Raw genomic sequence first — 22714 nt, forward strand, 5'->3', positions numbered from 1 at the left:
TTTGAATAAGCTGACAACGTACAGACCCTTTGGGATAAAACCTGGCCTTTTTTTGCATGTTTATACAGCACTTGGCATAACAAGATCAAGCTAGATCATAGGTACTGCTGAGTTCACTTACAGCCATACCATCATGTTCAGCCCTGCCCAGTTTGCAATGCAACTTTCTCCATTTCCATTTCCCTTCAGGGCCATGTGCCATTTGGGGCATTGATACCAAAAAAGCCGAAGAAACTCTCTAAGACTCAATTTTGGAGTTTTAGAAAGCAGGCATTCTTTATTGCAGCGCTGGGTGCATGGGGGATCGCTCCACCTATTGTGCACACCGTCAGGCCTAATTGTGCAGGTTAAGTACGTGTTCTATATACATATTCACTAGATTTCTGAGAAATGTTATACATATTCATTAGTTTTCTGGGAAACTATTAGCATATGCAAATGTCCTTTACACAGGCACATTGAAGGTCTCTGGTGGTCTTCAGGAGTCCTCTGGTGGTCTTCAGGAGTCTTCCTCACTTGTCCGCTACTTGACCCTTCTCGGATGATTCTGCACAGTGTGATCTTCTGCATGTTTGATACATCTTATCCTAAAGAATGCTTGTTAGTGCTTCTGTTATCTATGCTTACATTTTGACGTAATGCACATGGATACTTCTAAACTAAGTTACCTGAAAGGGCTAAAGTCCTTATCTTCTTCAGTGGGGGCTCGTCCAGGATGGCCCAAAAACTGCAAGGCCGTCCAAAGGCAATTTCTCACACATTTTGCAACATACAGAACCCCCCCATCCACCACTGATCAGCAAACAATCGGGCAAAGAAACAGCAACGCCACTGTACTCAGAAAAACATCCTGCATCAGTATCTGCTGGGCCCTCCCTTTGGAACAAAAAACCTACAGAAATCTCTCATTAAACAATCTCATGCTGCTCCTGACTTGCTCTCAGAGCAGCATAAGCTCCCTCTCTTGCCAGTATGCTCAACCACAGGGCCAACAGTGTATCAACACCACGAGGACATGCTCCACTCTTGTCACACACTTACATCCTCCTGCCTAGAGTGATGGGCATCCTCCAGACCTCCTCTCACCTGCTGCTCCCTCACCCACCACTCCTCACCAGAGAGGTGGACATGAGCCAACAAACCCCACCACGGATCCTCACCCTAATTTCCTTCTGTGCTACATTCCCACTTCCCTCACCTCCACTGAGTACCGAGCTGAGCTGCCACGGCCCCTGCATGCTGGCTGGGCTGGGCTTTCACTCCACCCCAGCTCTTCCTTCTCATGCAAACACATCATGGAGGGGACCTGAGGTGCACCACTTGTCTTTGCAAAGGGTGGCAGCACCAATTCAGCACCAGGAGGTAAATGCTGCAGAGGTTTGAAAGGCAGAAGCCAGCAGCAAGGCCAGGGTGGAGACACCCCGTCCTCCACCCAGCAGCTTCCCCCAGACCTGTGGGGAGGGCACAGCGGCCTAGCGCCAGCACTGAGCCTCCCTGGCTTCCACCCTCCTCACCCCCATGCCATAAAGTGGGTTCCCAGCACCGAGACCACAGCCGTGAAGGCCAGTCAGCACAGACAGCACACCTGCTGCCTGCAACAGCCAGCAGCACCACGGGGAGCATAGGGGGCACGAAGAGCCCTGCCAGCCACACCATCCCACCACATCACCACAGGCCCCACACCACCCTGCCCTGCCTCAGCATCCCTGGACCCGCGCTGAGGCTCCTGCCCCGACCCCCTACACCCTCCACGGGGCCCAGGAGGTGACGCCTGGCCCGACCTGCCTCGGCCCCTCCAGCTGCACGCCCGGAGCGCGGGGGGAGAGTAGCGGCGAGGGAACGCCCCCTTAGGCAACATGGCGGAGCCTCGGTAGGCATGGCGCTCACGTGGTCACGTGAGGGGGGCGGCAGGCCGCCATGTGATGCCGAAAGCTCTGGGATCATGTGAGCAGCAGCCTGCGGTTCCCACGCGGGAGGATCGTGCGGTGTGCGCGGAGCGGAGGCGCGAGCTGGATGGTTGCCATGGAAACGCTGCTGCCGCTCCTGCTCCTCATCCCGCCGCCGCTGGCCGGCGCCGCTCCCGGTGGGTGCCCCGGGCCGGAGCCCTGTCTGCCTCCCTGCTCCCCGGGCCGGAGCTCCGAACTGCCCTGGCCCATCCCCGGGTGGGACCCCCCCCGCCGGCCTCCCTGGGCCCCGGACGGGACCTCGAACCAACCTCCCTGGGCGGCAGCGCCCAGCCGGCCCGGGGAGCGCTGGACGGGTGCCCCGGGCTCGCCTGGGCCCCGGTTACCAGCGTTGGGCTGGGCCGGACCGGCTGGCGGCGCCGGTTGCCGGTTTCCCCTGCGCTGACGGTCCCCTCCTCCAGCTGCCGGGGCAGCAGGGCCCGGCCTAGAGGAGCGGCTCTTCCAGCAGGTGCGGGATCACTTCAGCTTCGAGACCTGCGGCAATGAGACCTTCCCGCAGCGGTACCTGGTCTCAGGTGGGTCCCGGCGGGTGTGCTGCAGCCGAGCTGCTCCCAGCCCCGGCATGGCCCGGCCTTGCTATGGCTTAGGGCTGAATTTCTGTCTGCTTAAGCTTTAACCGCTCCTGCACCGGGACAGAGGGCCTCTTCCGTTCAGTGCTCAGAGCAGCCAGGAGTCAGTTTGAGCTGAGTGCCAGCCCTTCATGAGCTAGCCCCTGGCATGGTCTGTATTCTCCTCTCATTCCTTTCAATTTATCATTCTGGCCACCGGGTACAGGGAGCAGGTGTGGGGATTGGCCTCTCCTGAGCAAGAGCAGACTAGAAGCAGCAGCTGCGTTAGGCTTGCACCAGGGCTGGCTCTGTGCATGTGTGCTTTCAGTTGGCCACAGCATCTCTTACAAGTGCAACTCAGTGCTCTGGATGCAGCAGGAAAAACTGATAGTGACCTAAACATTGCACTCTGTACCCATCGTTCTTATGAGTGAAGATAACTCCTCTTGGGTCGGTGTTTTGCATTAAAACCCTGCAATTTTAGATAGCTTAAGCCGTGCTGAACAATGAGGGCATCCAGCAAGGAGCCAGCAGTGTCTTCCTTTCTAGCCAAATAACGTATTATCTTTTGTTAACAGACAGTAAGAGAGAGGAGGCTTTTCTGAACAGTGTCTGTGACTAAAAAGACAGCAGTTTCAATAACCAGTGTCACATGTTTTTCAATCCTGCCTGCTTGGAGGAATCAGGAAGAGATTTGCAGGGAGACAACAAAGGCGGAGCTGTGAATAGCACCAGCCCAGTGCTGCCCAGCCTGGCACCTACCTGCTTCTGTCTCACAGACTGCCTGCGTCTGGGGCCTTGTATGCAGCATCTCACCTTCTTCACATCACCTGTTAGTCTGCAGCTTGTTCAGCAGCTGCACCCAGTCATATATGTTTCACCAAGCATGAATTTGTGGATCAGTTCCGCCCAAAGAAATGGGAACACCAGTGAATTTTGATAGCACACTCAAGGCTGAAATTTCACTAATTAAGTGGCCCTTTTTGAACAGAGCTTTGGGATCATCTGGTTTAAAGCATTAACTTTTATTTGTTTTCTTTTTATAGTGTTCTGTTTTATCTGTGTGTCCTAGGCAGAGCTGAATAATATTTGTGAGAAACAAAACACTAACATTGCAGTTCTGCTGGTTTACAAATAGTTTCTTACTAAAAATTCCCGTGAGTACTTCCTTTCCCCTCTACTGCTACTTGTGCAATACGAGTCTTTTTAGATTATCAGTGAGAACTTGAAGGAGAGTATTATTTCACAACGAGGCATCTGACTGTCTTGAGGTTAGCTGGCAGTTCCCCAGGATTTCAATCTAAAAATAGATAAGTTTTTAAGCAACCTGTCTGGTTTGGTTTTGGCTCCTGTGCATGGTTGTTTACTCCAGGAGCCACGAAGCCTATCAGAAGAAAAGCTAGAGTGAAGATAGCACTTCATTTTCCTACCTGATACCAAAAGCAAATGCAACACAGAAAGAGAATCAGCCTCTTTGTTAACAAAGAGCAGCAGTTTCGCTAATGAAAGGTTTCAAACCCATTTCCAAGCCAAATCCTGCTTTGGCAAGTCTGTGTTGAGAATGCAAAGAATTCAATTCAGGCCTCTCTGTTAATGGAAATGACATCGTGTGACATGCTGCAGCAGTGTCAGTAGGACAACTGCTGTTGGAGGGTCCCTTTAGGTGATGTGGCAATGGGTTTGTTTGGGTTTGTGTGGTGGGGGTTTTGGTAGCAGAGAAGGGGCCGCAGGGGTGGCTCCTGTGAGAAGCTGCTAGAAGCTTCGCCGGCTCCAAGTCAGACCCACCTCTGGCCCAGGCTGAGCCCTTCAGTGATGGTGGGGTAGCGCCTCTGGGACAACATAGTCAACAGGGGAAACCTGCAGTGGAGGAGGAGATTGGAATGTGAGAGGAATACCTATGTGACACCAAGGTCAGAGGGGGAGGAGGTGCACTGGAGGAGGGGACGCCCTTGCAGCCTGTGGAGGAGCCCACACCGGAGGAGGGGGATGCCCCCGAAGATGGCCAGGACTCCATGGGAAAGCCCACACTGGAGCAGTCTGTGCCTGAAGGACTGCAGCCCATGGAAACCCCCATTCCCCGTGCCCCTGTGCTGCTGCGGGGGAGGAGGTGGAGGAAATCGAGAGTGGAGTTGAGCTGGGAAGGAGGGAGGGGTGGGGGGAAGGGGTTTTGAGATTTGGTTTTATTTCTCATTATCCTGTTTTGATTTGATTGGTAGTAAATTAAATTGATTTTGGTTTTTTGCCCAAGTTGAGTCTGTTTTTTGCCTGTGACCATAAGTGGTGAGTGATCCCTCCTTGTCCTTGTCTCAACCCATGATTTTTTTTCATGTTTTCTCCTCCCCATCCCATGGGGGGAAGGGATGGGTGGGGAGGGAGTAGTGAGCGAGCAGCTTCATGGTGCTTTGTTGCTGGCTGGCTTGAACCACAACACCCCTTTAAGTACTGAAGGGCTGCAACAAGGTCTCCCCAGAGCCTTCTCTTCTCCAGGCTGAACAATCCTAACTCTCTCAGCCTTTCCTTACAGGAGAGGTGTTCCACCCCTATGACCATTTTCATGGCCTCCTCTAGATGCGCTCCAACAGGTCCATATCTTTCTTGTGCAGGGGACCCCAGAGCTGGACACAGCACTGCAGGTGGGGTTTCACCAGAGTGGAGCAGAGGGGCAGAATCACCTCCCTCGACCTGCTGGTTACGCTTTTGATGCAGCCCAGGATATGCTGCTGCTGATATGCTGATATATGTTATATATATAACACACACACACACACACACATATATATCATATGATGTGTATATATATATATATATGATCATATATGAAGGTGATGTGCTTCATCCTCTAATCTGTTTATAACTGAAGGCAAATTGAGACTGGCAGGACAAGCTGACCCATGTTAATACTTGCTTATCTAACAAACAGTTGCTTTAATGCTTGCTGACTTTAACAAACATTTGATTTTAGCTTAGTCTTAAATTGCACAGGAATTAAGAGGGATAATAAATAGCTTTCTTCAACAACAGACCTCAGACATCAGTTAAGTGTTGATTTCAACACTGTTGTGGTTCAAGACCAGCTGGCAACAAAGCACCACAAGGCTGCTTGCTCGCTCCTCCCCCCATGGTGGCATGGGGAGCAGAAAATATAAAGAAAACTTTGTGGGTCGAGACAAGGACAGGAAGTGATCACTCACCACTTATGCTCGCAGGCAAAAAACAGGCTCAACTTGGGCAAAAAAACAAAATCAATTTAATTTACTACCAATCAAATCAAAACAGGATAATGAGAAATAAAACCAAATCTCAAAACCCCTTCCCTCCACCCCTCCCTCCTTCCCAGCTCAACTCCACTCTCGATTTCCTCTACCTCCTACCCCCCAGCGGCACAGGGGCATGGGGAATGGGGGTTGGGGGCAGTTCATCCCACCTTGTCTCTGTCACTTTTCCCTCCTCAGGGGCAGGACTCCTCACTCTTCCCCTGCTCCAGCATTGGGGTCCCTCCCACGGGAGACAGTTCTCCATGAACTGCTCCAGCGTGGGTCCTTTCCACGGGCTGCAGTCCTTCAGGCACAGACTGCTCCAGTGTGGGCTTTCCCATGGAGTCCCAGCCATCTTCGGGGGCATCCCCCTGCTCCGGTGTGGGCTCCTCCCCGGGCTGCAGGTGGGCATCTGTTCCCCCAGTCACCTCCCTGGGCTGGGGGGGGACAGCCTGCCGTCTCACCAGGGGCTGCAGGGGCATCAACCTCCTCTGGTGCACCTCCTTCCCCTCCTTCTTCACTGGCCTTGGTATCTGCAGAGGGGTTTCTCTCACATTCCAATCTCCTCCCCTGCTGTAGGTTCCCTCTCTTAAATATGTTCTCCCAGAGGCACTACCACCATCACTGATGGGGTCGGCCTTGGCAACTTGGAGCCGGAGAAACTTCTAGCAGCTTCTCACAGGAGCCACCCCTGCAGCCCCTCCCCTGCTACCAAAACCCCACCACAGAAACTCAATACAAGGGGCCTTGTAAGAAAGATGGAGAGAGACTTTTTACCAGGTCCTGTAGTGACAGGACAGGGGGCAACTTTTTTAAACTGAATGTGGGTGGATTTGGATTGGATATAAGGAAGAAATTTATTACTATGAGGATGGCGAGACACTGGAACAGGTTGCCCAGAGAAGTTGTGGATGCTCCAACCCTGGAAGTGTTCAAAGTTAGGCTGGATGGGGCTTTGAGCAACCTGATCTAGTGGAAGATGTCTCTGCCTATGGAAGGGGGGTTGAACTGGATGATCTTTGAAGGTCTCTTCCAACCCAAACCATTCTATGATATGTGATTTACAGCTTGGTTCTACGTTACATCTCACCACAGGAGCAGCAGAAAGATGCGGGCAATTCCTTAATGTCCATTTTGTGGGAAAAGTGACCTGTGCAAGTATTTGGGGATGAATTGGGCTGAAAAGGGTATATAAATGGGAAATTGCTCTTTTGGGGGGCAACTGTTTCCAAATGCCTTGCAGAACTGAGATTTTAGGAATTTTCAGGCAGAAGTGTAAGTTCCAGGCCACATGCTGATCTCTTGAAAGCTCTTATTTACCCCTGCTCAAATGAGAGATTTGTGTAGCCTGGCCTTTCTAACACCTTTATGCCCCAGCTCAGGTCTCAGGGATCAGCCTGTTTACAGTTTTTCCTTGTTAAGCTCCTGTCCAAACTCACCAAAAGTAGAATCATTTCATGCTCATGTGGGTTTTGGTGGGTTTTTTTATTATTATTATTTGCTTCTGTCAATTGCCTCACTTAGCAAAGTTCTGGAAGAAAGGATATGGACCCATCTTCTTCTATACTGGCAATGAAGGTGACATCTGGACTTTTGGTCAGAACTCTGACTTCATATTTGAATTAGCAGAGGAACAGCAAGCACTTGTGATTTTTGCTGAGCATGTGAGTATTTTAGTCATTATGCATAGTGAGTATTTTAAGTCATTATGTGTACTCTAGAGTCTTGTTCTCTTCAGTATTACTGAATTCAGCTTTCTGCAGGTCCAAAAAAATAATAACATCTCTTGCCATGAAGCTGAGGTATACCTGCTGTAAGCTTTATCCTTGTGGTAGAAGCTCTTCTTTATTTAACCATGGCTTCTGAATTTTTTTTACTATGCCTACCAGCAATCCAGGATACAGACTGTTTCAGTAAAATCTATGCCATGGTGTATTTGCTTTAGACCAGTGCTTTTGTAAGTAGTTTCCATGGGCCTTGAACTCCACACTGGATTAAAGAGTTATTTTCTTTGGATAGTATTTAATATCTAGCCTGAGAAGTCCCAAGCCAACCTTTCCCTAGGCACACCACTCTATTAAATCTACTATTCCACAACTGATTCATGAAGAGATTACCCTGTTCCCTTTTCTAGTTGGGGATTTTTCAGGAGGGAGGGCCCACTTGGCATCCACTGAATTAGCTTGTCATGGACTGTCCATCCTCTACAGGATACACCCTGAAGGTCTCTGTTTATCAGATGCAGGAGACAAGGCACTTCCACGGTTAAGAACAAGTTAGAGGACACCACATGCTCTTATTACTGCTTCCCATTTGTGCACACTTATACCAGTCCTATAGTGAGAACAGAGAAGACCCAGACCTTGACTCCATCATTTCCTCAGCATATCTCTTTCCTTTCAGAGGTACTATGGGAAGTCTCTTCCATTTGGGCTTGAGTCAACACAACTGAAGAAGACTGGTCTGCTTACCGTGGAACAGGCCCTTGCTGACTATGCAGTGCTAATTAGTGAGCTTAAGCAGCAGTACGGTGCTGCAGACTGCCCTGTCATTGCTTTTGGAGGCAGGTAAAGGTTGTGTATGCTCCTCCCCTTCTCTGCATCCTTTCCCAGCCACAGTCGTGCAGTTCTCATAGAGCTCTCTGGCTCTCAATCAAGTTCTAAAGGCAGAGCTTTAAGCTATCCAATAGAGAGCAGATGTGCCTGTGCCCAAGCTCCCAAGAGCTCATCACCAGGTCCCAGTCAGCTCTCCCATCAAGAATTAGTCTTGATTTGTGATTTCTTTGGAGAAGCACCACTGACTGGATGTTTCTAGGCATCTTCAATGTATGAGTCAGCCAGAATTGCAGAAACTGGGCAATTCCTCCTGAAAGATCAGAACATTTTACATTGGAAATACAGAAAACTAATAATTGGCAAAATAGTCTTTCCAGGGGCCACCCAGCTTTTTATTAAACACAGCCTCTTTAATAACATCCAGCCATTTTCATTGTAGGCTCCTTTATAATTCTGCTCTGCAACCTGCTGCTTGGTTGCTCCTTGCTTTCTAGAAGTCTTTCCCCAAAGTGCTTGCTCTGTTGCAGCTGTGTTGATGCAATGTCCTTGTCTCTGGAATGGGTCCCCACACTTGTAGTAGAGGGATGATTCCCTTTAAAAGGCTTCCACCAAGTACAGGGCTTCTAATTCAGTTGCAGTGAGCTAAAAAGCATTTGACCTGACAGTTATCATTAAGCTTCCAGCTCACTGTGGTGGTGACTGGACTGTTGATCTCGGGGGTGTTTGTACTGTGACTATCAGGACAGTAGCTAGTGTAAAAAGGGCCAGGAGCTGTCCTGGGCTGGGGAGGTGGGAGAGGGATTCAGCAAAACCCGCTAGGTGGGCTGCATGTTAGACTACAGCTCTGTGTGTGTAAATCAGACTTCAGTCTGCAGCAGCCCTGAACAGCAGTAAACCTGCATGAAGAATACTGAAATATGGCAGTGTTGGAGCAGCACAGCATTTCCCATGGGAGGAAAAAAATCCCTCTTCTGTTGCTTATAACTTTGCCAAACTTTAACTTGAAATTACCCATGGCAGGTTTCAGCTAATGCCTGTTTCCAAGACCAGGGTTAGAGAAATGCATATTGCTTTACATGTGGGTGATGCGGGAATGATATTTACTCCAACCACTTGAGGTGGTGGGGAGGGAGACTTGAATACCTGTAAGCTTGGAGTTAGACCAGGTTTTACCTGCATTTTGGGGATGTCATTTGCCACCCCCAGGAGTGACCTCAGAGTAACTCTACAAACACTGGCATATGAATAACTTTTGTCACCTTGGGTTTATCTAGCAACCCTTGATAGATCTGCAGATTGTGGCCCTGGCACTGAAGCTACCAAGGTGGCTTTGAGTTTTATTGTGGTATTTGTTAATGTCTCCCCTATATCTGTGCTGATCATCTATGCACCTGTTATTTGGGATGCCTGGGGAGAATACTCTCCACTTCCCAGCACTAGAGAGGGCTGCAAATTGTGTAGTATTCAGGGACACCCTTTGGTAAGAGCCTAGCTAGTCACTAAGAGCCTAGCTAGTCTTTATAATCCTGTATGCAAAATGTGTCTCCTTCCCCCATTGAACAGTAACAGCTTCACTTGAGCCTCATTGGTTCTGCACTGAAGCTGTCAGGACACACTCAGGATGGTGCAGAGTTAAACATTAAGGCAGGATTTACATTTGGTGGCAGAAGCAAACTGGGCTGCTGTGTTCCCACCAGAGTTGGTGTGAATGTTTGGGAAAAGGCCAATAAGAACACATTATGTGCTGCTCATTGACTGTAACTGGATCTTTTTACATGAGGATGGCATCTGCTACATATCCATAAGCTTCATCATGCCTTGGTTTAGGTGAGCCTGTGAATGCTGGCCTGAACTTTTGAGTTACGATGTTACAAGCTGTCTGTTAAAGGAAATAACTTTTGTCTCTCCTATGGCAGCTATGGAGGAATGCTGAGCGCTTACATGAGGATGAAATACCCAAACATTGTGGCTGGAGCATTAGCTGCCAGTGCTCCTCTGTTGTCTGTGGCTGGGCTTGGAGACCCCACCCAGTTCTTCAGAGATGTAACAGCAGTAAGTAGCATCTCTTTTAAGCAGCATTATTTTCTTCCTTTAAGAAGGCTGGATTTTTTTCCTTTTCCATGTCTGTCTTCACAGCATCAATGCTGGGCAGGGAATGCAATTAAATGGGAACCCACAAGGAAAAGCAGCAGCTGCAGATGTGATGGCTGAGCACTGCCTTAGCTCTGGCAGCTCAGGTCCCAAAGGTGCTGCTCTAATGAGCAGCACTACTTGGTTCCAGCACCTTTAGTACCACTAAGGATTCCCTTTCCCATTTCTAGTGACTTGACCATATTACAGCCTGAAAGTTTTCCTTTGTGCCTGGCTGAAGCTCCTTTGGATAACCTATTCTTCAAATGCTCTCCCAAAATGTATTTTGCATTGATATCAGTGACTCACAGCAGCTCCTTTGTCCCAAGATGGTTGTATTTCAGTGAAGAGCTTGGAAATCTTCATTTCACTAACTAAAAATATGCAGGTGTCCTGGGTTCACTTAAAACCTAAATTTAAATGTGGCTTTCTCATTTGGAGGACATAGGGCCCATAGGAAGGTGGTATTGCTTAGAACTGACTTACATTTAGTTTATAAGGAAAGAGATGTACTATGTGCTAGTACTGAAATCTTGTGACGGTGTCTGTTTTGCCTCTTTTTCAACATGAATTTCTATATCTGGGTGACACAGTTGGCTTTGCATTAACTACCGAGTATGAAACTTGTGGTCTTTTTCCTCTTATTTACATATATGAAAACCTTATTTCAATGCAGAGGCTTACAGGACGGATAGCATTACTAGTAAGTGTAAAGAAGAGACTGTCATATGAAAATAAACACAATAGCATTTGAAACTCTAAGTGTATAAAATAATAAAAGACATCTTGTCTTTTCATACATTATACATTTTAAAACAAAAAACATAATACTACTTAGGCACTGCAGTGGGAATTCTTGCCTGGTTGAAGCTAATTCCTTCTTAGAAGCCCTGTTCAGCTGATAGCTTTGACTTGCTTCCAGCTGTGCATATGCTGTGAGTCATTACACGCCCCTGAAATTAGGGCTTTGACCTTTTCATGTGAAAAAACTTTGCAATTCATTTTAAAATATATTCTCTCTGTAGCGGTAAGCTAACCTCTGGGCTGAGATCCTAAGCAAGCACTTTGTGTTGTTTTCAAAGTAATACCTTCCACCTTCAGTGTGTTTGCATAAAAGCACTCTGCGCATCTGAAATCTGAATTCAATTGCTCTTCTTGGTGAGAGAACACCCCCGAGAGCTGTTAATACTAATGAAGGCACAAACCTTTCATGAATCATTGTGGGAGCTCTCTCTTCCCGTGAGTCAGAGTGCGTTGTCTCAAAGCAGCTTTCTCTGTGACTTTTACTGAGCTTTTTCAGCTCACTTCATAAGCCTCCAGCTCACAGGGGATGTGAGCAAAGGGCAGAAAGTTGATTTTGCATAAGGCATTTACATAAGGCTAGGTTATATATGCCAACTGCCCTGCGGGCAGCCGTGCAGAAAGCCCATGTGTGAATACTACAAATACAGGCATATGCATGCTTCCCAAAAGATTACTGCTGCAGGGGCTGTTCAGGCCACCAGCTTAGGTCAGTTTAGGCATCTGAATTAGGTGTGATTCAAAAGAGTAAAGTTCGCAGCCTGGAGGGGGAACAGCTTTCCTTGAAATGGCTGTAACGCCTCCTGCCTCTGCTTCTGTGATGGCTCAGCTGAACTGTTCCCATGTCCATAACGGTCTGGAGAGGAGAACTGGAATGGGTGGTGGTTCCTTAGTGTGCCAGGCAGTGTGCTGCAGCAGTCCAGCATTGCCTAGTGGGGAGCTCAGCCATCACGGCAGCCAGAGCAGACCTGCTCCTCTGTCCCAGGCCGATCCATCCCCACCTTTCAGTTAGAGCCATTAGTAGATGAAGATCAATAAGCACATCCAGAAGGAGATTTAGAATCCCTAAAGTGCCCAGGTAAACTGTAGAAAACTCCATAGTGATTTCTGTAAGCCTAACTATCAGACAAAGGCAGAGTTAGGAATATAAGCAATGTCCCAAATCTATTTTTAGTTGAGGCTCGGTCTTTGTAAGAAAAATGCTTAGCTAGTGATTTGTGTTACTTAACCATGGCTCTAGCAGGGTAAAGGGACCTTAAAAGAGCCCTAATAATTCCTGTTATTACAAAGCACTGGTTGCCAGCAGATTTCTATCTGCCTTACAAGCTGACAGAAGAGAAACAGTTTGGGTTGACAGAAACCCCTTTAGTGACAGAAACAACTTCTTCCACCACCATAACTAGCTACAGCTCTTCAAACATACCTTAAAGTGCTTTTTCAGGACCAGTAATGTTTTTCCCGAGAAAAAGGACATGACCTTCTTGGTCACCTGGCAGGCAACTGGCAGGCTTAAGAAGAAAAGCAGGTCTTGGTTCCCAAACCAGTGCTTTACCCTCCATGCATAACTGACTTCATGGCTCTTTCTCATAGACAAATTGCAGTTAGAAGGACTTGTACTGTGTGGTTAAAAAAAAAAAAAAAAACAACACTTTTGGGCCTAGCAGCCTGGCACCCTCTTCCCATGTCCTGGCCAAGGCATGTGTCTCCTTTCACTGCTTCACATTCAGTCTAATGGCTTCACTAAGTTCAAAGCGTTTTGTCTAACAGCTCATTCCAGCAAGACCTGGTGAAACAGTTGCTGCTTGGTCTGATGTGCAGACTGTTGGCTTCTGCTGGGACATGCTGATTGTCTGGAAGACAAGGCAGAAGCACTGGTGTCACTGCTCCTGGAGCCACAGATGTGGTTCTGACCAGTGGGCCAGTAACCCCTGTCATCTCCTGGTACTTATGGCAGTTCTTCCCAGTGCAGCCTCCACACATATCTCCTCTGTGCAACTGTAATCCCATGTCTTTTCTGTCCCTTCAGGATTTTCAGAAGTCCAGCCCAGGCTGCGTCATAGCTGTCCGCAAAGCCTTCCAGCAGATTAAGGATCTGTGCCTGAGTGGAGGTAAGAAGAGGTAGCCCTGCAAACGGCTTCCCAAGGGCAGCCAGCAGGCAGTCCCAGCCATGTGGAAAAAAAGTTGATTCAGTTTTACTTCAACTAGGTCTTCAATTGGTTCAGCTAAATCAACACAAATGCCCACCTGGGCCCCTCTTTCTGCTTGCACAATTTAATGAACTGTTTCAGTTAGCATTAAAATTAGTAACCAACACCACAATGAAAACATCTATGTGGGGGCTTACACAGTGTTAATGAAACTGTCTTTTCTGCGCCTGTGCAAAAAACCCTGCAGGTGCAAAACACCTGCATTTTATGCTGGTAAAGACTCATGTTTCACCAGATACTTGTCCTGAACATCCACACCATTGACAACTGTTCAGGTGGGTATGACAACTGTGTGGCTCAGCTCACTGGACATATCTGAGAAATATTTGGAAGGCAATCTAGGTCTTGAAGCAGCCATCACTGTCTCTAGCCTTGGACAGTTAGGTGAAGCCAAGGACAGAGACTGGTGAAGATCTCTGCAATGTCTCCCAAGTAAGCCAGACCAGATATCGTGGGCCAATGCAGCATTTCCTGGGAGCCCTGCTGGTGTTGGAACAGCTGTGGTGGGTTGTTGGTCTGTCTCAAGGTTTGGCTTGGTCTGTGGTGCTGCACATTGGGGGCTGTGTGCCTCTGACAGCTGCTGTCACTGCCTCAGTGCAGGGGCCAGTCCTGGAATTGCCCAGCGGAGTTGGGGGTCCAAAATCCCATTTAGCTTTGGGTCACAGCAAGAAAAAAATTACCATTAAATAGCCAAGGTCCTCGAGGTCTGCATGGGGCCACACTTTCTGCAGTGGGGTGGATAAGGTGGTCATATTTAAGACTTAGGCTCTCAAGTGAGGATCAAGAGGCAGGTTCCAGGCCTTGGGTTTCCAAGTAAAGACAGCTGGGCTCCGGTGGGCAGCTTGTAGAGTATGATGAGGACAGACAGGAACTGTGACTCCAAAATGTGGAGGATGAAAATGGAGGGAGTACCTTTCCCCAGCAGAAATGCAAAGGTATAAGAGTGCATCTTGAAGGAATGTCTTCAAAGACAGATTTCCTGACTTCAGCTGACCCCTCTGCTTCACACTGAAGTTTGAAGGCACATCTCAGGAGTCCTTTGTGATTTTGTGAGCACTATTCTCACTTAGCAATTTTTACTGCAAATGTACCCAGCTCCCAAGGAGCTCTTTTTTTTTTTTCCCCCTGCCAGTTTTTCCAGCTGTTGAATCCCACTGGGACTTGTATGCTGTACCCTGCTCTCCTGCGTGAGAGCTTGCCTGGGGAGACGACCCTGCAGGACACAGCAGACCACAGGGAGGGAGCCTGTGAGGGCGAGGAAGAGGCAGCCAGGCAGGGCACCAGTGAGGACAGGCTCATACCAAGATGCTCTTCTCACTGTGCCAGCTGGGCTTGCTTCCATCTCAGTGTGTGCTGATTCCTCTGAGCTCCCCAGGGAGGTGTCAGTGGCTCTGCAAGGGGCAGAGTGTGGGCTGTGGGCCACACAGAGTCATGAAGCTGTACAGGAAGGCTGTGCCTGAACATCCACGTGTGTGTAAATTTAGATGTAATGTGTCCTTCCCACTAGAAACCTCATCTGTGTGTTACGGCATGTCCTTACTCCTGAGTGAAACAAGATGCTGAAGCCTGGTATTATTTTCCTCTGTTGAAGCCTATGTGTAGGGTTTAGGGTTATTCCATGGGGGGTCTGGATGATAGAACACCAATATGATGATTACAGTTGCCAGTTTATTGAGCCTAGCTGATCATTCTTATACAATTCTCTAAGTTGCTTAGAAGCTTTGATTGGCTGCTGCATGCAAGCATTTGGTGTCCATGCGCACAAGCATAAAATGTGATTGGTTATATCGACACTGTACACGCGTATAAACATAAGATACAGTTAGTTATACTCACTCTGTACACGCGCATAAACATAGGACATAATTGGCTATATTAACTAGAGCATGCGAAACTTGTCTCAGTCTAATTGGTCAAGATAAACTGCCGAATTGAGGTTGTTTGTGCCAAGTTCCCTTTATCGTGGAACGCGCACCTGTGTTTTTCTAATTGGGATCTTTCTTTTTCTGTCTTCTTGTTTATTCTGTTCAAGGCCTTCTAAAGGCGTCTGGAACGCTCTTGCAACCATGAGCTACTTTCAGGCCAGTAACTAAGTTCCATATAATTGAACCCTACATCTCCCCCTTTTTTTTTTTTTTGTTTCAATTAACACAGTCTTACTTGATCTATCAATTAATTTTTAAACACATTGCAACATACAAGGATGGACCATCTGTACATTCTTGTGCTGTCTTGCTCCGCAAACTCTGCCCAGCAATCAGTAGGTGTCAGCTTTATGTGGGCATCCCCATGGAGGCAGCAATGGCCTTGCCGTACACCAGCCCGATGCTCTTCAGAAAATCCTGGTATTTATACATTTGCAGAGGAATGGGTTTCAGCACACGTGGCCAGCGGGTGCCAAAATCCGCCTCAGTTGCTACCTATGACGCATGCGCTCGCTGGCCAGGTGTGCCGCACGAGTCACAGCCATCCTGTCTATTGGTTCATGGGCTTTGTGATGCGGTTGCAATGCACAGAGAATCTTGACCTGTTATGTTAGCCAAGATGACCTACGCATTAGTTTTTGGCTGAGGTGGTATTCATATTGCCACACCATCTATGATGCTCCAGATGATGATGGTCGTACAAATCGAACGGAAGTCCATTGTGGGCCTGCATCTGTGGAAACACAAGCATAATCTCGCCCCCAGGTTATTAATGAAAATGGACCTTCCCATTGCTGTGTTTCTAGATTCTTAACTAATACCATGACCTTACCTCTAATTTTGGCTTTAGCTAACTTTTCTTGTGTAGAGAGATTCCCCCTTTTTTTTTTTTTTTTAGTTTTTGTTTTGTTTTGTTTGGGGGGGGGTTGGGGTTTGGTTTGGTTGGTTTTTTTTTTTTTGGTCTTTATCATAAATGACTGCATATCGGGGTATCTTCCACACTCGGCTCTTATGAGTAATGTTTTGCCGGATGCTGATCAACATTAAATCATATATATTTGCTACAATAGCTCTAATCTGCTTATTCTCTATACAATTAGTTATAGGTTAGTTGGTTAGTTAAATTTCTATTACAATGATTACACACACAAAAAAAAAATATTTTTTTTTTCTATCCCTTCCACCCACTCGCACTAAGATACATATCCAGGGCCAGCATCATACTCCATGTTTTTCACATGCGTTCTTAATTTCCACATTGACTGCCAGTCTCCGTCATGATTTGTCTAGGCAGTCTATCTAAGGCTTCGGGACCTGCTGAAGTCTCCACTGCCTCTTGTTCTCGATCTTCTGAGTGGTTTGTGACATCTGGTCGCTCAATCCATGGCTTGACCCATTTCGCCGGTATCCAATGGGGCTGTTCATTACCTGTGGAAATACAAGCATACCCTCTTCCCCACGTGAATAACTTGCAAGGTCCCTGCCATTGCTGTAAAACTGGAACGACTTCGGATTTCCAGGATCCACCCTGAAGATATACAAATCCCGCTTTACCTGTTCTGCTGCTAGCATCAGTAAAAACGGTAATCACCTCCAGCGGCTTTTCACTGCAAATAGAGCGTGGTTCCATTGTTAACATTGTTTTAAATAATGGGTGAGGGGGGTAGTGATTATCCACTTCCCCCTTGAAACCCATCATAGCTACTGCAAGACAGTCATTTTTCATCATGGCATTATTCACAATATCAACCGACATAGGCAAAATAATTTTGTCCATTTGCTTCCCTGAAATTTGTGTTGCCTTTGCCCCTGCTTTTTGAATGCACGTTCCCAGAGCTTCAATTCTAGTGACTACCGTTTTTGACATGCTAGCAGGCAAGAATATCCATTCTAGTATTACCAATGGGTTTTGTTCCCGCCGCTCATCCCACTGACCCAAAATTCCCGCAACTTCCTTATCTGAGTTATATACATATAAATTTATAGGCAAATCAGGGACGTATCTGCCAGACATGGATGATGTGATTTTTTGCTCAATTGCTGTCAAGGCTTGCCGCCCTGATGCACTTAGTTGTATTACAGAAGTCAAGCTATTGCTACCCCGCAATAAATCCAGCAGCGGTTGTAAGTCCGTATTTGTTATACCACAATAAGGCTGAATCCACTGTAGGTCTCCGACAAGTTTTTGTACATCATGTATATTTCATATGTCTTTGTGTAGCGACAGCTTTTGTGGACATACAGAGGCTTCCGCAACTTGCAAACCCAGATATTTCCAGGGTGCCGTTAGCTGAACTTTTTCTGGGGCTATGACTAAACCAAACACCCCAAGGTATAACTTAAGGTCAGCTAATACCTGTTCAGATGAAAGTTGTTGTGCGCAGACTAGCAGGTCGTCCATGTAATGATAAATCAGAGCTTCTTTCCATTTTTTGCGAAATGGTTCGAGAGCGATGTCAACAAACCATTGACATATAGTCGGTGAATTTTTCATGCCTTGCGGCAAAACGACCCAGTGATATCTTTTAGCTGGCGCATGTTGATTTATTGTTGGAACAGTAAAAGCAAATTTCTCACAGTCATCTGGATGCAAAGGAATTGTAAAGAAACAGTCTTTAAGGTCAACAACAATTAAAGGCCAGTCTCTGGGGAGCATAGTAGGGATTGGAATACCAGGTTGCAAGGATCCCATATCTTGTATTACTTTGTTCACTGCACGCAAATCCTGCAGTAAATGCCACTTGCCAGACTTTTTCAAGATGGTAAATACAGGAGTGTTCCACGGGCTTGTAGAAGGAACCAAATGCCCTGCTTCCACCTGTTCAGCCACGAGTTGCTCCAAAAGCAACCCTTTCTGTTAACAGCGGCCATTGATCAACACAAACGGGCTGTCCATTAGCCATTTTAATTTCAGGGTTGGTCGCTTGTCAATGGCCGCTTTTAAAAATGCGTGGTCAATCTAACTCCCCATTGCGCTAAAGCGTCCCGACCTAAAAGCCATACAGTAGTATTTAAAACATAAGGCCTTACATGTGCTGTCCTTTTGTCTTCGCAGTCTTCAGTTGCTATGAAATTCACACTGATTTGTGTGGAACTCTGGCCTCCAATACCGGTTACCACAGGGTCGATATTTTGTAATTCCCAATCCTCGAACCATTCTTCCTTTGAAATTATGGTCACATCAGACCCTGTGTCGAGGAGCATACGTTTATGGAGCAGAGATTTTCCCAAAGGTCCATATAAATTAAAATGATGAACGGGTTTGGAGGATCCAGTTATTTCGGTGAAGGCCACGAATGGTGTGTCAGTGGATCCGAATCCCCTGTCCCTTCGTTCGATGTCTCCGACACAGGGGACGCTAGCCTTGAAGGGTACCAGTTGAGCAATCCGGGTTCCAGCCATAATTGTTACAGGAGGAACAAATACTTTCACCATAATTGAAATGGTTCCTGTGAAATCAGCATCGATAACTCCAGGCAAGACAAATATTCCTTGTTTAGAAACAGAAGAGCGTCCTAAAAGCAATGCACTTAGTCCAAGACCCAAAGGCCTGGTAGCATTCTATGGAACCACATGAACTTTATCATCAGTTATTGTTGTGTCAGCGGCCACGGCCAGGTCAATTCCTGCACTTCCTTTTGTGGCTGCCCTGAGTCTTGAAAGACAGCCGGGCACGCCGTCACCCCTGTTTGAGAGGCACTTGATGTCTTGGCGCCCCTCATCCTGGCGCTCATTATTCCATTTCCCTCGTTGCTGAATGTTAACGGCGTTCCGTCTTTTTTAAACCTTGATCGACAGTCATTGGCTTTGTGTCTGAACTTGTCGCACCTCTCACAGACCCCAGGAAAGTTTGACCGGCTGCCATTAGTCTGTGCTGGCACAGATCGAGGCTGCATTGCTATGCGTTGAGGGCACGCATGTCTCAAATGCCCCAGTTGACCACACCAATGACACACTGAGGGGTCTTTGTATGGGCCATAGTCTCCTTTTCCCTGTTGTACCATCGGTCGTAATACTACCGCGAGCGCTGCAACGTGAGCTTCAGCATGTATTTTAGCTTTCTCTTGTTCTTGTACTATAGTAGCCAAATCCTCGTTTGCATTATTTGAATCAGGACATAGCTGATTTTGAGCTTCCTCAGTATTTTCTAAGTCCCGTTGGGCCCCCCAGTCACCAGAGTCCATGGGCAGGGGAATGTCTTCTGCTCGTAATAGCGGCTGACTTGTCTTTTTCGGAAAAGGATTTACCATCGCCTGTTCCTCGGGTGTTAATGGGGCCATGGGAACATCGGCGTTATTTACCTTCCCCCAAAAATTCAGCTCCCCTACAGGAAAAGCCGCAACCGGTGTTTTCTGTTCTTCTAACGGCGGCGCCGTTGACGGTAGGGGGGGCTCCTGTGCTCCGCGTACTGTCTCTGCTGCCGAACAATACGCTAGGGGACCAGGAGCATTAATGTTCGAATTTCTGCCGCTATAGCATGTTTTAGTGCATCCTGAGCAGCAGTTTCTGATGTTATTTGCTGCATCATTTTGAGACACTTTTTCCAATGTGCTGCCAGACGTGCAGCTATTTTATTTCCTTCTTGTAGAGTCCCATATTTCCCTTCCTAAGTTCTCCCAAATAGACAACGAAAAGAGTGCCTCAGAGTCCTTAAAAAATCCTCTTCTTTGGCTCCACTGTAATAAATCCTCTAACTGATCCTTTTTAATATCTATTTTTGTTTCTTCAAACAACCTCATAAATGTCTTTACGGCTGCTTTTTCTTTCGCAGATGCTGCGATACCCATGCCGCCCTTTTTAACCAACGTAAGCTTATGATTTACCTGCCTCTCTTGAGCAGTCCTGCCTCTCTCGAGCAGCCCAGCGCTTTCTTTTCAAGCCCGCCGGAATCCGCGGCAATTCCCCCGCCTTTTCGGTAGCGTTGCCTCTTATTCCTCATTGGATCACGTCAGAGGTCGCCAAATGTAGGGTTTAGGGTTGTTCCATGCGGGGTCCGGATGATAGAACACCAATATGATGATTACAGTTGCCAGTTTATTGAGCCTAGCTGATCATTCTTATACAATTCTCTAAGTTGCTTAGAAGCTTTGATTGGCTGCTGCATGCAAGCATTTGGTGTCCATGCGCGCAAGCATAAAATGTGATTGGTTATATTGACACTGTACACGCGTATAAACATAAGATACAGTTAGTTATACTCACCCTGTACACGCGCATAAACATAGGACATAATTGGCTATATTAACTAGAGCATGTGAAACTTGTCTCAGTCTAATTGGTCAAGATAAACTGCCGAATTGAGGTTGTTTGTGCCAAGTTCCCTTTATCGTGGAACGCGCACCTGTGTTTTTCTAATTGGGATCTTTCTTTTTCTGTCTTCTTGTTTATTCTGTTCAAGGCCTTCTAAAGGCGTCTGGAACGCTCTTGTGACCATGAGCTACTTTCAGGCCCAGTAACTAAGTTCCATATAATTGAACCCTACATCTATGTCTTTCATTTTCCTTCCTTCTGCAGCCTACGATGAAATCAGCAGCAAAATGGCCACATGCAATAAGATCTCTAACAAGGGGGATGTTTACCAGCTTTTTGGGTTTGCTAGAAATGCCTTCACCATAATGGCCATGATGGACTACCCTTACAAAACCGATTTCATGGGTCGCCTCCCTGCCAATCCAGTGGAGGTGAGTACCAGGACACAGGTGAGAGTCACGGTTTCTGATGTGCACCTTGGTGACCAGAGTGCAGGGGGCTGCACAGTCTGGGATGCTGTCAGGCACACACCATCAGTGATGGTGACAGGCAGAGGTAGTGGTAGATGTTGCAGCCCTTCATGCTGACAGTAAATCTACACATTTTAAACTTCTCTGTGACGATGACTGCTGTGTTTGAAATTCACGGCCATAAGGCTTGTTGGGAAGGGTTTGCTGGAACCATTACCTACTTTGCTCTGCCTTTACCTTAGACACAAAGGCCTGTGCAAGCTTGGTGACTTCAGCTTTTAAACACTAAAAACCTGTAGCTTTTTAAAGGGTAGCTTTGTTGTAGCCCACCTCAACATGCTTTCATAAATGTATTTTTCTTGGTGGGTAGGGATGGAGATCTAAAAATCAGGCTCCTTTCTAAGTATCACCTAGGAAGATGGCATACCTCAGAGTATAATGCAGAGAAAAGTCTGCTGCCATGGGGACTGGAAAACCTGAAAACTTTTAAGAGAATCAGAGATGGCAAAGTGTGGGAAAGGGGCCTGGTTCTCAGGGGGTTACAAAGACTTCTCAGACACCAGCTGGCATTTATGCTTCTAGTCCTACCTGGAGCAAAATGCATACTGTGCGAGAGGTCATACAGGCTATGCTGTTCTGGGACTCAGGAGATGCCGTCTGTGGCTCCACTGGGCATCTAGTTCCCTTCTAGGATCTATTTAACAACCTGTAAAATGGAAATAATTATTCCACCCCTTCTTGAGAAGGGCATTAAATATTCTGACTGTAGGAGTAAGGAACTGTTGTGTATCACCATGGCCTCTGCACAGCTGCTTAACTTGGTAAAGAAACTGTTTGTCCTAGCCCTGTCTCCTTGTTTCTATGTATTTTGTTGCTAGAAGAGAGGGAAAAACAAACCCCAAACCTGTTGCATTAGGCCCTTGGAAAGCTGCTGAACCATAAACTGTGTAAGTGGTAATTTTAATGACTCTTCCAGCTTAGCCCTTCCATGGAGCAGAGACTGTTAACTATTCTGTCTGCAATTTGCCTGTAATGTGTCTCATCCAGGTCAGCTGTGAACAAATCCTTGCCCACACAGACCCAATTGAAGGCCTCGCTGCTCTTGTTGGTGAGTTAATATTACCAGTTTGGTCTTTTATTTAACACCCTGTTTTCTAGAAGCACCTGTAAGTAGAGCTGTTGTGTTGTTGTGCAGGTTGTGTATCGTGGGAGCTGGTGTGACTCTGATCTCCCACTGGGATGTTTTGCCCCATATTGGCTTTGTCTGTTGGGATGTCCCATAGTGGTCCATGGGTTCATTCCCACACCTTTCCAAACTTATTCTTGTCAGGTTTTTCAGCCACTGCAGCCCCTTAGCCTGTTGACTCTCCATGAGATGTGGACTTCTAAGGCACTTGTTTCTTTTCTAAAAGTTTACCCATACTCTCGCTCAAGCAGTCACAGTTTCAATGCGCATTCACTGAAGGAAGTTTTCTGGTCTGCTTGTTGAGGACAAGGTTGTCATCACAATGCCCTATGGTCTTAATCCAGTGCAAGACAATCTTAAATACATAGTGTGCATTTATCTCTGTGAGTACTTAATTTGTCAGCCAGCAGTGTTTGTAAGGAAT

At 47.1% G+C, this 22714-nt stretch overlaps 1 protein-coding gene and 1 long non-coding RNA gene across 2 annotated transcripts in view; one reads left to right on the forward strand and one right to left on the reverse strand.

Annotated features, from left to right (window-relative positions):
• Nucleotides 1–257: 257 nt before the first annotated feature.
• LOC142043740 (uncharacterized) lies at nucleotides 258–1895 on the reverse strand. The gene is made up of 3 exons (XR_012654104.1): nucleotides 1782–1895; nucleotides 669–727; nucleotides 258–587 (listed from the first exon to the last, which is right to left on the reverse strand). It is a non-coding gene; the product is annotated as an uncharacterized LOC142043740 (long non-coding RNA).
• A 29-nt stretch (nucleotides 1896–1924) lies between these two features.
• The window catches only part of DPP7 (dipeptidyl peptidase 7), a 32278-nt gene continuing 11488 nt past the window's right edge, over nucleotides 1925–22714 (forward strand). Inside the window, exons 1-8 of the mRNA XM_075055255.1 lie at nucleotides 1925–2083; nucleotides 2366–2479; nucleotides 7291–7430; nucleotides 8170–8333; nucleotides 10238–10373; nucleotides 13279–13360; nucleotides 20899–21065; nucleotides 22152–22212. Of these exons, the coding sequence (XP_074911356.1) occupies nucleotides 2014–2083; nucleotides 2366–2479; nucleotides 7291–7430; nucleotides 8170–8333; nucleotides 10238–10373; nucleotides 13279–13360; nucleotides 20899–21065; nucleotides 22152–22212 (934 nt within the window). The 5' untranslated portion in view covers nucleotides 1925–2013. The remainder of the gene's footprint in view (nucleotides 2084–2365; nucleotides 2480–7290; nucleotides 7431–8169; nucleotides 8334–10237; nucleotides 10374–13278; nucleotides 13361–20898; nucleotides 21066–22151; nucleotides 22213–22714) is intronic.

This window comes from Buteo buteo, chromosome 23 (genome assembly GCF_964188355.1).
Source record: "Buteo buteo chromosome 23, bButBut1.hap1.1, whole genome shotgun sequence".
Classification (NCBI taxonomy): Eukaryota; Metazoa; Chordata; class Aves; order Accipitriformes; family Accipitridae; genus Buteo; species Buteo buteo.